Source organism: Barbus barbus (genome assembly GCF_936440315.1).
Source record: "Barbus barbus genome assembly, chromosome: 38".
Taxonomy (NCBI): domain Eukaryota; kingdom Metazoa; phylum Chordata; class Actinopteri; order Cypriniformes; family Cyprinidae; genus Barbus; species Barbus barbus.
Window position 1 is genome coordinate 560,452 of NC_136716.1, and position 15,752 is coordinate 576,203.

Here is a 15,752-nt window from a genome sequence, read left to right on the forward strand (position 1 = left end):
GGAAACTGATACATTTTATTTTTCAATAGAAAGTAGAAAAATAGAAAACAACAGCATTTACTTGTCAATCTTTTGTAACATTATAAATGTATTTACTGTCACTTTTGATCAATTCAGGGTTATTATAGTTGTTATTATATTGTTACCTAAAATAACAACTCAAATAATAAATATTTGTTTTATTTCAGCTAGTTGTCAAAGGAAATTTAATGATGTACTAAAATAACTAAAACTGAAATAAAAATTAATAAACAAATATAAAGACATAAAAACAGCTAAAAAGTTTTATTTTTTTAATTACTAGAAACTGAGATTATGATAAAAGAAAATAAAAACTGACAAAAAATAAAATATTAATGAAAATGCTAACAGTATCTAAGTAGTATCTAATATTAATATCTAATCGTAAAAATGTACAGGATCAGTTTAATGCATCCTTGTTGAATAAAAATAATCATTTATTTTTTATAAAAAGTAAAAATCTCATCCCAAATATATATGTAAATATGCTTACAGTATATATAAATATTGCATTACAATATTTGCTAAAAACATGTATGTAAATGAACGTTATTGATTATCACTGCATTGAAACAAGTTATTGAATATCATCCTTTCCTCTGTTCCTTGACAAACAGTAACTACAATGTTACTGTGTTTTATGAGTCATTTTGAATCTCCTTGGCAACAGAGGCTGTTTGGATGAAACCACGGCTCCTCTCATCTTTGAAGCCATCTGATGCAGAAATACAGAGGTGTTTAATGAACATAATCAAATATCACGATGCACTAATAGCAAATGATCTCACCTGAGGAGAAGTTTCTCAGATGTTCGTCACAGAGAGCGTTTGCTCCTATAGATAGCAGCTCGGCGCGTGGGTGCTGTGACCGTCTATGTATAGATGCATTTCCAGCTCTGACATTCTCACTGAAACCTTCTCACAAACACAAACATGCACTAAAACCTACACACACACAAACACAAGCGCTGGGTTTTATAAGCAGCAGATCCAGAGACTCGGGCTGCTGTCTGTCAGTTAGGTCTGACCGGTTCATTACTGTATGTGTGAAGTTTCCAGTGTTTTCTGACTGTATGATACAGTAAGTGCTCTTTCACTTTTAGGGAAAACAGAGCAAAAATGCTGCAGTTCTTTCCATAGATATTTGTGTTTGAGAATGCAGTCGGTGGTATTTTTATCCGCTGTAGGAGCTGGAATGGATTGAAAGCGGTGTGTTGTGGAGTGTTAATATATGACAGGCTTGTGGAGGGTGTGACTCTAAACATGTTGAGACGCCTGTTTGATGTTGACTCGGGGTCAGCTGCTCAAGCTTTGGAGATGGTATCAGATCATGCATATGCGTTATTGCTATGGGCTGATTGAGGAAAGCCGTCGGTCTGGTTGGTGTGTGTTGTTGTCGTTGTGCATGAAGGGGAATTTCACTCTCACGGTGTGTGAGGACAACAGACAGGGAAAATGATGGGTTACTTGTAAAAGCAATGCAAGTTGACCTGTTTATGATTCCTGAGAAAAACAAAAACAAATTATCATTAAATTCTTGTAAAAGGCAATTATCTGATCTATATCACATTAGTTTTATAGCTCTATTCTTACTGTAATATTTGTTAAAAACGTATATTTAAATAAAGGTAGTTGTTGTTTGCTACTACAGATTACTAAATAACATCCTTTCTTCTGTTTCAATGGAAAACTGTTATAATAATAACAATTTAAATACTACCAACACATTGCAAAAAAGCTAAATAATACATTTATTAAATATTAATGGTAAATAAGTAGTAATAAAATACATAATAATAGTAAGTAAACGTGCATTGGTTATTATTCAAACTTCATTTTTACTGTATGTTATGCAATATTTGTTCAAATAATTGTTTTTTATTACTACAGAATGTTATATTATATCATCCTTTCTTCTGTTTCTTGACAAATAGTAATAATAATAATAATAATAATAATAATAATATAGCTACCAAAAAGTAATGATAAAAGGTATGATACAACAATTATTAAATATTAATGGTAAAATAAATAGTAATAGTAAGGAAAACGTGGCTTATTTTAATTACAGTGTAAGTACTGCATTTTATGTCTTGAATGTAACATTTGGAAAGGATGTTTGGTTTAATTGATAGTTCCTTTCAATAAAATAAATCACCATTTTATACACAATATGGAGAAGTGTATTGAATATTGTATGTTAAACTTTTAGCATTGTCTCATTTGCATCCACTTTAATTTCATGCAAGGAATTTTTCAAGGAATTTCTAAGTTTTTTCCCCCCCAATGTGCATGCACAATACAAGCAATATACAAATAAACACATACAATTTGACGTAATACAGCAACATGAGACCCATCTGATCTTCAGCGCAGACTGGAGCGCTCCAGCTGTCCTCTCATTAGCTGTGTTGTGTTCTGATCTTTATTCAATGCTGTGTTGTTTTGTGGGGCAGGACAGTCCACCCTGACCTTCCCAAAACAGCTGAATGTTTGACTGAAGACTTATTAAGAACACACCCAGCACACACTGTTCACTCTCTCTCTCTCTCACACACACACACTGTTCGCTCTCTCTCTCTCACACACACACACACACACACTGTTCGCTCTCTCTCTCTCACACACACACACACACACTGTTCGCTCTCTCTCTCTCTCACACACACACACACACACACACACACACACACACACACACACACACACAGTTCGCTCTCTCTCTCTCTCTCTCACACACACACACACACACACACACACACACACACGTTCATACACTGCCTGCGCGCCGGACGCTGGACTCATGTGTGTTGTGTTAAAGGAATGGCGTGTCAGGGAACAGGTGTGTTGTGGTTTGTTGTTTCTTATCCACATCTTTCAGTCCGTCTCAGTTTCTCCTGTGTTTCTGTGAATGAGCATGAGAATGTTAAACTCTTCTCTCGTTGTGTTTTGTTGGCTTGACTAAACTTGGCTCAGGGCGATCAATCACAACTGCTTTTGCTTCAGGACTCAGATTTAACATTCAGAATCAGAATCAATTGTTTAACTTCCTGCGTTTGAAAACTGTTGTAAATGATTTTAAACACAAAAGTGATGCACATTATGTAATAATGTAACATTAGTGTAATAATGAAATAGATGTAACTTTTGTTTAACAGTATTGTGTTTTGGCATATTGGCACATTTTATAAAAGCAATAAGCCACACAAACTTGTGTGTTACAGTGACTTTACCATGGTAGTAAATATATCTCATGGATTATTGTTTTATCATACTAATGTACACTACCAGTTAAACGTTTTAGAACAGTAAGATTTTTAATGTTTTTCTCTTCTACTCAGCAAGCCTGCATTTATTTGATCCAAAATACAGCAAAAGCAGTAATATTGTGAAATATTTTTCCTATTTAAAACAGCTGTTTTCTATGTGAATATGTGTTAAAGTGTAATGTATTTCTGTGATCTGCAGCTGTATTTTCAGCATCATTACTGCAGTCTTCAGTGTCACATGATCTTCAGAAATCATTATAATATACTGATTTACTGCTAACAAACATTTCTGATTATTATCAATATTATTATTATTATTATGTTGAAAACAGCTGAGCAGAATTTTTCAGGTTTCTTTGATGAATAGAAAGTTCAGAAGAACAGCATTTATCTGAAATAGAAATCTTTTGTAACATTAATGTCTTTATCATCACTTTTGATCATTTTAAAGCATCCTTGCTAAATAAAAGTATTAATTTCTATAATTCTATAAAAAAAATAAAAAAAAATTACAAAAGCTTTTTATTTCAGATAAATGCTGATCTTTGGGTCTTTCTATTCATCAAACAATCCTGAAAAAAAAAAATGACTGAACTGTTTTTAATAATAATAATAAATGTCTGAACAGCCAATCAGTATATTATTATGATTTCTGAAGATCATGTGACACTGAAGACTGCAGTAATGATGCTGAAAATACAGCTGCAGATCACAGAAATAAATTGCAGCTTACAATATATTAACATAGAAAACATTTCTGTCAGACTTGTGTCCCGAGAGTGTCTGGCCCCGAGCCAAAACTAGCCTGCCGTCATCCGGGGCTATCCCAAGCCCGCCGCCGCCCGTGGCCAACGCAAGTCAACCACCAGTCAACCGCTGCTGTCCGCGGTTCTCCCAAGCCCACCGGCGGTACGTATGGCAAGCCTGCCGGTCGCTGCTCCTTCCAAGCCAGTGCCGGCCCCTCAAAAGCGCTATGCTGTGCCTGCTCCTCCTGAGCGCCCTCCGGCACCAGTTCCTCGCAGCGCCCCCAAGTGTCCGCACATCCATGGCCGCCCAAACTCCCTGCTTCACAATGGCCTCCCGAGCTCCCTGCTCCACCGTGGGTCCCGAAACGGGCGCCGCCCTGGAGACCGTCTGTCCTGTCTCCCTGTCCCTGTCCCTTGAGGCCTCCATAGCGCCATAGCGGGTGTGATGTCAGACTTGTGTCCCTGTGTCCTGTGTTTTTCCACCCTCTTGTTTCCTCATGCCCTTATTTGGTCTTCCTGTTCCTGTCCTCGTTTGGTGTCATCATTAGTTCATTAGTCTCCGTCTGTGTTTGATTACTCCTCACCTGTCTCAGTTCTTCCTCGTTTGATTTCTCAGAGTTATTAAGCCTTGTGTTTCCCCGTGTCTTATGTCCGGTACTGTTTGGTTTAACCCCCGTGCTCTGTGTATTCCTGTGATCGCGTCAATAAAGGGATTTTGACATGCTCCTCAACTCCTCGCTCCCAGAGCAGTGTGACAATTTCACAATTTTACTGCTTTTGCTGTATTTTGGATCAAATAAATGCAGGCATGGTGAGCAGAAGATAATTCTTTACAAAAATATTTTAAAAACTTACTGTTCAAAAAATGTTGACTGGTAGTGAGTGTAAACAAAATTATCTATCTATCGTTCACGTATCTATCCATCTCAGAATATCCACCTCCGAATGAAACTCTCCAGTCTTTCAGCAGGTTTAGCGGTGTGTCTTCTTGGCAGTCGTAGCTGTTGTATCTCTCCGTGTCTCTCTGTGAGCTGGTGATATAGTCTGTGTCTGTCGGTCTCGTCTCTGTATGTCGTCACGCAGCAGCTCTACAGAAAGAGCGCAGGCTGATTTTATGGCTAAGAGAACACAGAGAGAGACTGATGGGCTCCGAGGGTGAGCTGTCATTTAAGATCTGTGGGAAATCACTTACTCAATTGTTGAATTTTCATGTGGATTCCATAATCATGACATACTTGACATGCGCAGCGGAAGATGTGAGGCTCATAATGAACTTGTTCTGTTGTGGTGAGCTAGTTTTCTGTTTCACTTTACACCTGACTTCATTACATTCTCTCTGTCTCTGTCTCTCTCTCTTTAGGGGGGTTAGGTCCAGATCTTGGCCCCCCTCCCTCAGTGGACGAGGCAGCGAACACGTTGATGACTCGTCTTGGCTTCTTACTCGGAGATAAAGTGAGCGAGGGGTCTCCAGGGCCGCAGTACAGCATGGATGAGCCTGATGATGCACAGGTGAGTTATTCATCCTCCTCTCCGGCCATAAATACACACCTCCTTAAGACACTCAGAGAGGCCCGGTCTCTCCTGCTTCACCCTAAAATATTACAAATTACAACATATTAAGAAAAGTGAAGCTTGATTAGGACTTTCTTTTTTTTTTTTTTTAAGATTTAATTTATTGTGATGTGATTTTCATGACCATTAAACACATTTTGTAATGTCCAGATGTTTTACTTTTGAGTATTTCTGTAATTCTTGCTGTAAAACAGTACTGTTTGTACTATAATATAATATATCATAATAATACAGTTTTTTATTAATAGCTTTGGCCCATTTTTGAATCAGACTTCTCTAAATTGTAAGTGTATTTGTCACTGTTTTATGGGACAATTGCATGTCTGGAAATGATATAATGACTTAAATATAATACTCAGTCATTCTTTAAAATCTAGTGACTGTGTCAGTAAACTGGCCAGTGCTATTAGAATGATTTTGCATGTGACACACTACACAAATGTTTAGAAAATGTTATATGAGAGTTTCACAGAGAATCATTTCATTTTTGATCAGCAAATCATCAGCATTTAGTTCAAAATGTGCTTCACAAATCTGGTGTGGACAAGAAATTGTTCAGAGCAGTGCTATTTTGCAATTATAAACATACTATTATAGTTTTTTATTAAACTATAATATATTTGTTTGTTTGTTTATATATATATATATATATATATATATATACACTAAGGTGAACTTACTGTTTTGAGAGAAAAAAAATCTTGATTGAGAGCTGGATTAAAGTGATTTATTAAAACTGTAATAAATGTACATACAGTTATGTCTAAGGGAATAATAGGGATAGTTCATCCCAATATAAAAACATATTTATTTCTCATAGATCACAAAAGAACATTCACATAAAATGAAAGTAAATGGTGGTCTGGTGCTGTCAAGCTCCACAAATGATAAATACACCAGTACTATAATCCTGAAGTGAACTTTGAAATTGTCTTTTTTTAACAAGGAAATAAGCAGTCAATTAAACCAATTATATCATGATATTTTAAATATTTTACAATAATAATCTGTTTTTTATTATAGAGTAATGATATTTATCGTTATGATAATAACACTTTTGGCAGGTGGGAGATTAATTGTCGTGAAAATAATGTTACGATGCAGAAAGCAGAATTTTACACACTTTCACACTAAAAACTAGTTCTTTGAGGTGTCAGCTTTATTCAAAGAAGATCTTCCCTTCTGCAGAGAAGAGGCCACATATGTCATTCAAATGGGTTTACCTCTAATTAGTGAATTACATAAAGACAGCCTTTCGCTCTTCGCTCTGTTGATACAGCAGTTTCCAGAATGCAGTTGCCCATTTTCCTCATGTTTGCATGCAATCCTGAGAATGGTTTGAACAACAGGAATAGTGTTGAATAACTGCAGAGACAGAGTGTGTGAGTGTGAGTGTGTGTGTGTGTGTGTGTGTGTATGTCTATGTGTATGTGTATGTGAGTGTGTGAATATGTTTCAGGGCGAGGAGCTGTGTGTGTTGTGATGTGTTGATGGTAATGACAGGCAGGGCTGATGAACTGAGAGCTCAGGTGTGTGTGTGCAGGGTTTAGGAGTGAGCGGGAGGATGAGTCCATGCTCCACTCTGACCAGCAGCACCGCCTCGCCCCCCGCCTGCAGCCCCTGCTCCACCCTTCCTCCTGCTGCTCCGGGACAGGCCTTCTCCAGCCCCACATCCACCCTGGAGAGCAGAGACAGCGGCATCATCGGTGAGTCCCTGCCCTGTGCTCATCTGTGAGCTGGGGTTTCTTGCTCACCAAGGCTGATCTCACTCTTCAGCTGGAAGATATTTTTACGGCTCTAAAGCATATCTAAAGATAATGCACTGAAAATCAAGCCAAACCATGCGCTTCTGCAGGAACTTAATTGGTGCAATCGCTCTTCATACAGTATTCAAACCTTACTCGCGGTCCTCTGGAGAAATGATCCGCTCTAGCAGAACTTTCTTATATTGACCAGCGTTGGGCTAATTATTAAAAAAATCTAATAGGTTACAGATTACAAGTTACCCTATCTAAAATATAATAAGTAATGTAACTATTTCAATTACTTTATTAAAGTAATGTACCTGATTTCATTTGACTACTTTCTGATTACTTTTCTAATGTTTTTAACTGTTAATGATTTTCAAATATGTAAAGCAGGCAGGGTTAATCTTACAGTAGTAAGTACTTATTTTAGAGCAGTCAATGCAATTTATGAAAGAAATCAATTAAATCTGTCTGTATGTGAGGAAAAAAAATCAAATGTAACCCCCTTTGTAATCATTATAAGTAACTAATTTAATTACACATTTTCAGTAACCGTAACAAGGACACCTTAAAATAAAGTGTAACCTAAAATAAATGTAACTGTAATCAGTGTAATTATACATTTAAGTACTGAGTAATATTAATTAACTACATGTACTTACTATATGGTTAGGTTTAGGATTAGGGTTTGGTTTAGGGCTACTTGCATGCAATTATCCATAATTAATTGTTATTATAATAGTAAATACATGTAACCTGTGTAACAAAGACACTTTAAAATAAAGTGTTACCTTATTGTGTAATTAAATGACGTAATTTAGTTACACGTAATTAGTTACTCCCCAACAGTGGTCTTGGTGTGACAGCTTGTCTCTTTTCCCAGCCACCCTGACCAGTTACTCGGAGCCGATGGACCGGAGCGGGAAGCACGGGGACGGCTCTCGAGGCAGCAGCCTGAAGCTCTGGCACTCGCACAGATCTACTCTGGACTCCAGTCTGTACCGCGTGGATGAGAACATGACTGCCTCCACCTTCAGCCTCAACAAGATCCCCGAGCCCGGCTCCGGCCACTGCTCCTCTCACCCCGCCCCCCTCTACCTCATGCCCCGCCCCAATTCAGTGGCAGGTGAGTGAAGCCCCGCCTCCTTCTCTTTATCAGCGGTCATGTGATTTCCTGTTGCTGCACGGGAACAGCTTCCTGCGGAAAAGCCCAAACTCACAACACAAGATGTTTGGACGTCATGTTGATTACTGAAAGGGTTGGGCGACGTTCAGAATATGAGAATCGGCTCTGTTACACTTCATGACTTTTGGAATTTGAATTGAATTGACCACAAACCACAGAATGCTGAATTGGGATTTGAATTGCAATGAAAGGAAATTCAATAGTCACACAACAACAAAGAACACAAGAACAGCTGTCAATGTTCTCCTCTTGCAAGCTTGCTTTGAAGAATGAGTTCATTTATTAAATGTAATTAAATATATACAATTGATCAAAGTTCATTCAATTACTAACTCTATCTATCTGTCTATCTGTCTATCTGTCTATCTGTCTGTCTGTCTGTCTATCTATCTATATCTATCTAATGATCATGGCAATTAATAGTAAGTAGTAATAATAATGATTAAATAATAAAATAAGATAAGCTGACTTAAATAGTTTTTAAATAGGTTATGTCATATGGTCACATGTTCATGGGTAATTTCTACTGAGAAATGAAATGTTTCTTTAAATGCCATCTATTTTAAGTCAGATAGCTCATATTCATCTTCAGATCAGGAGTGTGACAGGCGTTCTTGATTGGGTTGTGGTTGACGGCTGACCCGGGTGTCCAGGTTAATGCACTCTCCTGTGTTCAGTCGGGTCAGAACAATCTCTCTCATCCGTCTGCAGCCTCAGAGCCATCAAACTGAATCAGACAGGTCACAGACCGCGTGTCTCAGCTCTGCGTTTACAGGAGATGAGGCGTCTAATAGCAGCGGTAATGATGAGCCTTGTGGAATAGCACTCGCTCCCTGAAGTAAAAGCTAAATCTGTCTGATGATGATATGTTTCTTATATAACGCAGTGCCTCTTCATTGCTGGCTGATTGTGTTATTGTCCAAGTAATCAGCATTGTTGTATTCATGAGAAGAAGCGTTTTTAGGAGAGAGAGAGAGAGCAATGACTTATGGTTATCTCAAAAGAAAGTGGCTCTCGAAAGGGCAAGTGATATAAAAGATTATTTCTTAATGGAGAAAACGGCTGGTATTCACGCTTGTGATCAGGAGTGATGCAGTTGCTCTGAAAAACCATACATACCTGACAGCGGCATTAATCGTCTTGTAAACCTGACTGTGGCAAGCTGTGCAGGTCGGCCTGGAAAATATACTGTCATCTAAAGAGGAATAGCTACAGAATTAAGTTAACACACAAATGACAATTCTGTCATTATTCACTCATCGCCAGGACCTTTGTTACACCCATAAGACTTTGTTCTGTGTAACACAAAAGATACATTTTTGGAGAATATTATGGCTGCTCTTTTTATATAATCAACTGAATAAAGACTAAAGTTGTAAACCTAAAAACAATTATAATAATATACATAACATAAAAGTGATCTATGTTTATTTATTTATTTGTCTTGTTTGTTTGTTTATTGTAGTTTTGGTATTCATTATTAATACATGAATATATATTTTCTTTGCTGTTGTTTTTTTTTTTTAACATTTAAAAAAAAAAAAAAAATGTTTTCTTAACATTTATTTATAATCATCCTGTCAATTCTTTTCATATAATAAATTAAGTAAAAACTGAGGTTGTCTACCTCAAACACCTTAAAATCAGCTGAAGGGTGGTCAGTATGACAGCATATGCCAAGATATTGCAAGGCTTATGACTTATTCACAGTTATTAATGTTCCCCTCCACTGAAAACAGCTTTATAGGTTGCATTTCAACCATTTATTTAAAATGTATTATTAATGTGGTATATATTACTCCTACGTATAGTCTATTGTTTTTGTTGATGACTTATTTTAGTAGCCCATATTTTATATTATAACGTGTTTAGAACAGTCTGTAAAATATGCTGTTGATTTACATGATCTAACAATATTTTTTTTAATCTTTTGTTATACTGGAATATCTGCTGTTAAAGTTAAATCCCAAATGACCTGCACTGATCTGTGAAGCACAAAAGCTGAGTTTCTGAAGAACTTTCTGGCTGTTCCTTTCATATCATAAAAATGTAAATGAAAACTGGAGTCGTCAAGCTCCAAAATGACCAAAATCCATTTTAAAAATTATAATAAAGATGGTCAATATGACTTGGTGGTTACATTCAATACAGCATACGAGAAGTGATTATTCACAGTCATAAATATTCATCCCCTCCGAAAATATACTACAAAATCATATGGACCTCAAAAATGATGTGTGAACACTGAATGCTACGGGTTATTGAGAATAAACCATAGTACAACCACCATATTTGACAGGTGAACTGAGGAAAATTGTCAGTCTGTTTGTCTCCCAAAGTTATCATATGGCTTCATAAGGCTTGTAATATAGCGCATGAGTCGGATGAATGATTTTTTATGATGTGTTCATGTTTTTAATCAAGAAAAGAGCAGCCAGTATATTCTTCCAAAATGTGCCTATTTTACTCCCCTGAAGACAGAAAGTCACGTGGGTTTGTAGTGACTCGAGGGTGAATGAATCATATCAGAATGCATTAGTTTGTCTCGGTCGCAGACAGCAATGATTGTTTATTCAGTGCAGGATCGTGGGAGCAGATGTACTCATTAAACATGTATCGTAACGTGTCTTTTACATCAGTCAGTCAGAATCACAATGAGGCAGATCTCCACGGTGGCCGTCTGGATATCTGCAGTAACTCAGGGCTTAACCTAATAGTACCGGAGCAAGCTGAAGTATTATTAATACTAATGCATGTTTGCAGAGTCCCATCAGACCCTGTTAGTAAGAGAAACCAGAGATTAAAGCCTGTTTGGATGGAACTAGTTTTCTTGAGGCGGTTTGGTGAAAATCGCTTTGTGATTTTAATCTGGTCTGAATCAAACATGTGTTTTTGTCAGACGAGCAGGGTAAAAATTCCAGGTTTGGAAAAACTGCAATATATTTTCACCTTGGCTGAATTTCCAAAACTACATTTATCAGCCCACATTCACTTTGCATTTAGACCTATTTTTTTTATTTTTTGCTGGCTGCTGGGATCCCATCGAGCATAACAAGTCATTAATAAGAGCATGTTCACAGACTTCACAAAATGCTTTTGTGATAATATGAATTTCCCAAAATCCATTAGATATATAAAAACTGCAAAAATGTTTTTCCTCCGTATTTTTGTCTTGATTTGCAGAAATTAAGTCTTGTTTACTGAATTTATCGTGTGAACAGTAAAAAAAAACTAAATCTGTCAGTGGGATAACAAACATAAATTTACATGTTTTCAATAAGGTATTTCTTGCTCTTCTGGCAGGGATTTTGTCTTGTTTTAAGCATAAACTTAGTAAGACATTTTTCAAAATTTATTATATAAAGAGTTCACCCTCTGTAGTGAATGGGTGCCGTCAGAATGAGAGTCCAAACAGCTGATAAAAACATCACAATAATCCACTCCACTCCAGTCCATCAGTTAACATCTGGAGAAGACAAAAGCTCAAACAAATCCAGCATTAAGACGTTTTTAACTAAAATACCATAGAGTTCATAATCCATAATAACTCTTCCTTCAGTGAAAAAGTGTTCTGGTCTGAATCAGGAGAGAAATCTGCAGATCCAGCAGCGTTTACAAGACAAAACAGCTCTAAACAAATATGTGGCTAGATTTTGATGTGAGAGACAACAGGAGATGCACTTTTTCACTGGAGGAAGCGTTATTATGGATTAAAAACATCTTAATGCTGGATTTGTTTCAGCTTTTTTCTTCTCCAGATGTTAACTGATGGACTGGAGTGGTGTGGATTATTGTGATGTTTTTATCAGCTGTTTGGACTCTCATTCTGACGGCACCCATTCACTGCAGAGCATCCATTGCTGAGACACTGATGCAGAGACACATTTATACAAACCTGATGAAGAAACACACTCATCTTCATCTCGGATGAACTGAGCGTGAGTCAGTTTTCAGCTATTTTTCATTTGTGAATGAGCTGTTCCTTCAAGTCATTTTGCTTCTGAAGTAAATGCATCTTGACAAGATATTTGTACAGAAAAACAAGACAAAAATACTAAGTGCGGGTATCATTTTTTCAGTGTACAGAGATCATTTGTATCAGTGCATGTAGTCGTCACTTAATCATTGCAACTCAAACATCGCTTAGAAAACAAATCTTTTCCGAACGAGAGATGTGAAGGAGGAAAAAATGAAAGTCTGAAAAAGAAAGATGAAAGGGCAGCGATATAAATAATGTACTGAGGTAAATGATGATCTCAGTGAAAAAGAGAGCGAGAAATACTCACTATCAACCCGAATGATGTAACGAGGCATGAATAAAAGAGAGGAAAGGGGGATGAAAGAAAACAGTATGAGAATACTGGCAGGTAAAGGATTGAGGGTGAGAAGTGGAGCGAGAGAGATGAAGGCAGAGAGAACGCTGGCTGCTGATTGGCTGAGCTCCAGCTGGAGGAGATCAAAGCATCTCAAGTCCCCAGATCCTCATCCACACAGAGACCGGCGGAGAAACCGGGAGATGAGGAGGTGTGAATGGAATCAGAGGAGTGCAGATTGTACATTACGTAAGGTTGTAGAGGTATTGTGTTGTGGGAGATACTGAAGACATGTGAATGTCCTAATTAGAGGTTTCTAGAAGAGAGGTGTGACGTAACACAAGAAAACCTGAGCTTAAAGGGATAGGTCACGTAAAAAAAACAAAAATGCCTGCATTGTTTACATTCATTCGTTCATGGAACACAATAGATGTTTAGCAGAATGTCTAGGCTGCTCTTTTCCACACAGTGAAAGTGAATGGGGACTGAGGTTGCTGAAAGACAGTAACAGGACAGGACACAGATAATAAAGAATAATACAAATATCCAAATAGGCAATGTACAAAACAGCAAAAATACAATATATAATATAAACAATTATGGTGTACAGGTCTGATGTGTGCAAATTTGAAATGAAAAAAAATTTGATAAAAGTAAGCAAGTGTAGTGAATAAATAAGAGTTGTGTGTTCCACGTTTATTGTTGAGTGTTCATGAGATGTATTGACTGAGGGAAGAAACTGTTCCTGTGTCTGGTCGTTCTGGTGCTCAGAGCTCTGTAGCGTCGACCAGATGGTAACAGTTCAAAGAGGGAGTGTGCTGGATGTGAGGGGTCCAGAGTGATTTTACCAGCCCTTTTGCTCACTCTGGATAAGTACAGTTCTTGGAGAGTGGGGAGGGTTGTACCAATGATTCGCTCAGCGGGACATGTGAGTGCTGTCTGTATTTTGGCAGTTCGCGGGAGAGATTTGCTTTATTAAAGTCCCCGAGAATGATTAAAACAAAGTCTGTTTTAGGTGTTGTTGTTCTGTGTCTGTGATCAGATCAGTGAGTTTCCGTAAAGCTGTTGTTGTTCTGTGTCTGTGACCAGATCGGTATGTTTCTGTAAAGCTGTGCTAACGTGTGCTTGCGGTGGAATGTAGACACTCACGAGAATGAACGAGCAGGACTCCCGCGGCGAATAGAACGGCTTGCAGTTAATGAAGAGTGTTTCTAGATCTGAACAGCACATCTTCTTTAACACAGTTACATCTGTACACCACCTCTCATTGATGTAAAAGCACATCCCGCCACCACGCGATCTCCCCGTTGATTCCGCGTCCCGATCTGCTCTGATCAGCTGGAAATTAGGCAGATGTAGCACGCTGTCCGGTATGTCGCCATTTAGCCAGGTTTCCATGAAACACAGGACAGCAGAGTTAGAAAAGTCCTTGTTTGTCTGGGAGAGCAGAAGGAGTTCGTCCGTTTTGTTGGGTAGAGAGCGGAGATTCGCCAGATGGATGCTAGGCATCGCCGTTCTAAATCCGGCTCGCTTCCCCCGTCTGCGCGCCCTGAAGCGTTTGACCAGAGCTACAGCTCCGCCAACTACACTGTCCAGCAAAACGTCCGAGTAGTCAAAATCCGGTAAAAGATTTTGTGGTGTGTTCTGCCGAATGTTCAGCAGGTATTTGGGTAACAAAAAACAGGAAAAACAAACAAAAACAGTACAAACACTGAAGAGTAATGCACAGTAGCTACCATCTGCGGCGCCATCTCCAACTAGGCCAGGTTTTCAACAGAGATGGCGACAAAGAGGCAAAACTTATGGACTGCAGCTTTAATTTTAATTTATTTTAATAATAAAAAAATGTTTCTAATATTTTTTCTAATACATCTAATATTTATGTTTCTATTTCAAATTGTTTTTGGTTAACAAAATGTTTGTAATAATTTAGTTAACAATAATAACCTTGGTTTTGATTTCTTTTTTTTTTGTGAGCTTGACCATCCTTATCCACATTTACTTTCAGCGGATAGAAACCAGCAGACAGGGCATTCTGCCTGACATTTTCTTTTGTGTTCCATGGAAGAAATAAAGTCATATGGGTTGGGAATAACATGAGGGTGATTAAATGATAACAAAACCTTCATTTTTGTGTCCTTTATCTCGCACCGAGCAAAGTCAGGCTGTGTTGCTTGGCTGGAATAGTTTCTATTACATTTATATTTCCCATATTGCATAACAAGACTCTAACTGGTCCAGTAGGGGCAGCTCAACCTGACTCAGCTCGATTTTAATGAACTGGAAGCTCCTCGTGAGAACAGAGCGTCTTTAATTCTATCGGAAAGCTGCTATAATTGCTTGTTTTCCCGTCTCACTGCGAGCAGAACCTCAGATTCGTTCACCTGTGGTTTTATGGAATAAGATGCAGCTGTGGCTCCACACACACACACACACACACACACACACACGTCTTCACACACTCAAACTCAATTTTAAACGTATTATCTCAGAACAAGGCTGTCTTGTCATATACACACAAGCACACCCAAAATCAATTTCAACGTGATTACTTTATTTTTTTGTAGAGAACCCTTTCTATTTCATGTGATGCACTTACAGTGAGACGTCCACTCACACAAAGCCATTCTGAGAAGACTCCTTGAGCTCTGTGGAATATGTTATCCCTGTCAAAAATAACCATCGAGCTGAAAATAACACAAAAGTCTCTCTCAGAAAATTACACTTGTGCTCTCAGATGGGTTTGAGCACCAGTAGAAACTAGGCCTGTCATGATTATTTCACCATTATATAATGAAAATATGACTAATAATGACAACAAGCATAATACTACTGATAATATCACATTTATATATGAATCATAATAATTATGCGCTTTAAATGCACCATAAAAGTGGT

General features: G+C 37.8%; 1 protein-coding gene across 1 annotated transcript in view; it reads left to right on the top strand.

Annotated features, from left to right (window-relative positions):
• LOC306857431 (protein TANC2-like) overlaps positions 1 to 15,752 on the top strand; it is a gene marked incomplete at both ends in the record, with an annotated part of 75,134 nt that overhangs the window by 16,926 nt on the left and 42,456 nt on the right. Inside the window, 3 exons of the mRNA XM_079397373.1 lie at positions 5,396 to 5,544; positions 7,151 to 7,313; positions 8,239 to 8,481. Coding sequence (XP_079253499.1) covers positions 5,396 to 5,544; positions 7,151 to 7,313; positions 8,239 to 8,481 — 555 coding nt within the window. The remainder of the gene's footprint in view (positions 1 to 5,395; positions 5,545 to 7,150; positions 7,314 to 8,238; positions 8,482 to 15,752) is intronic.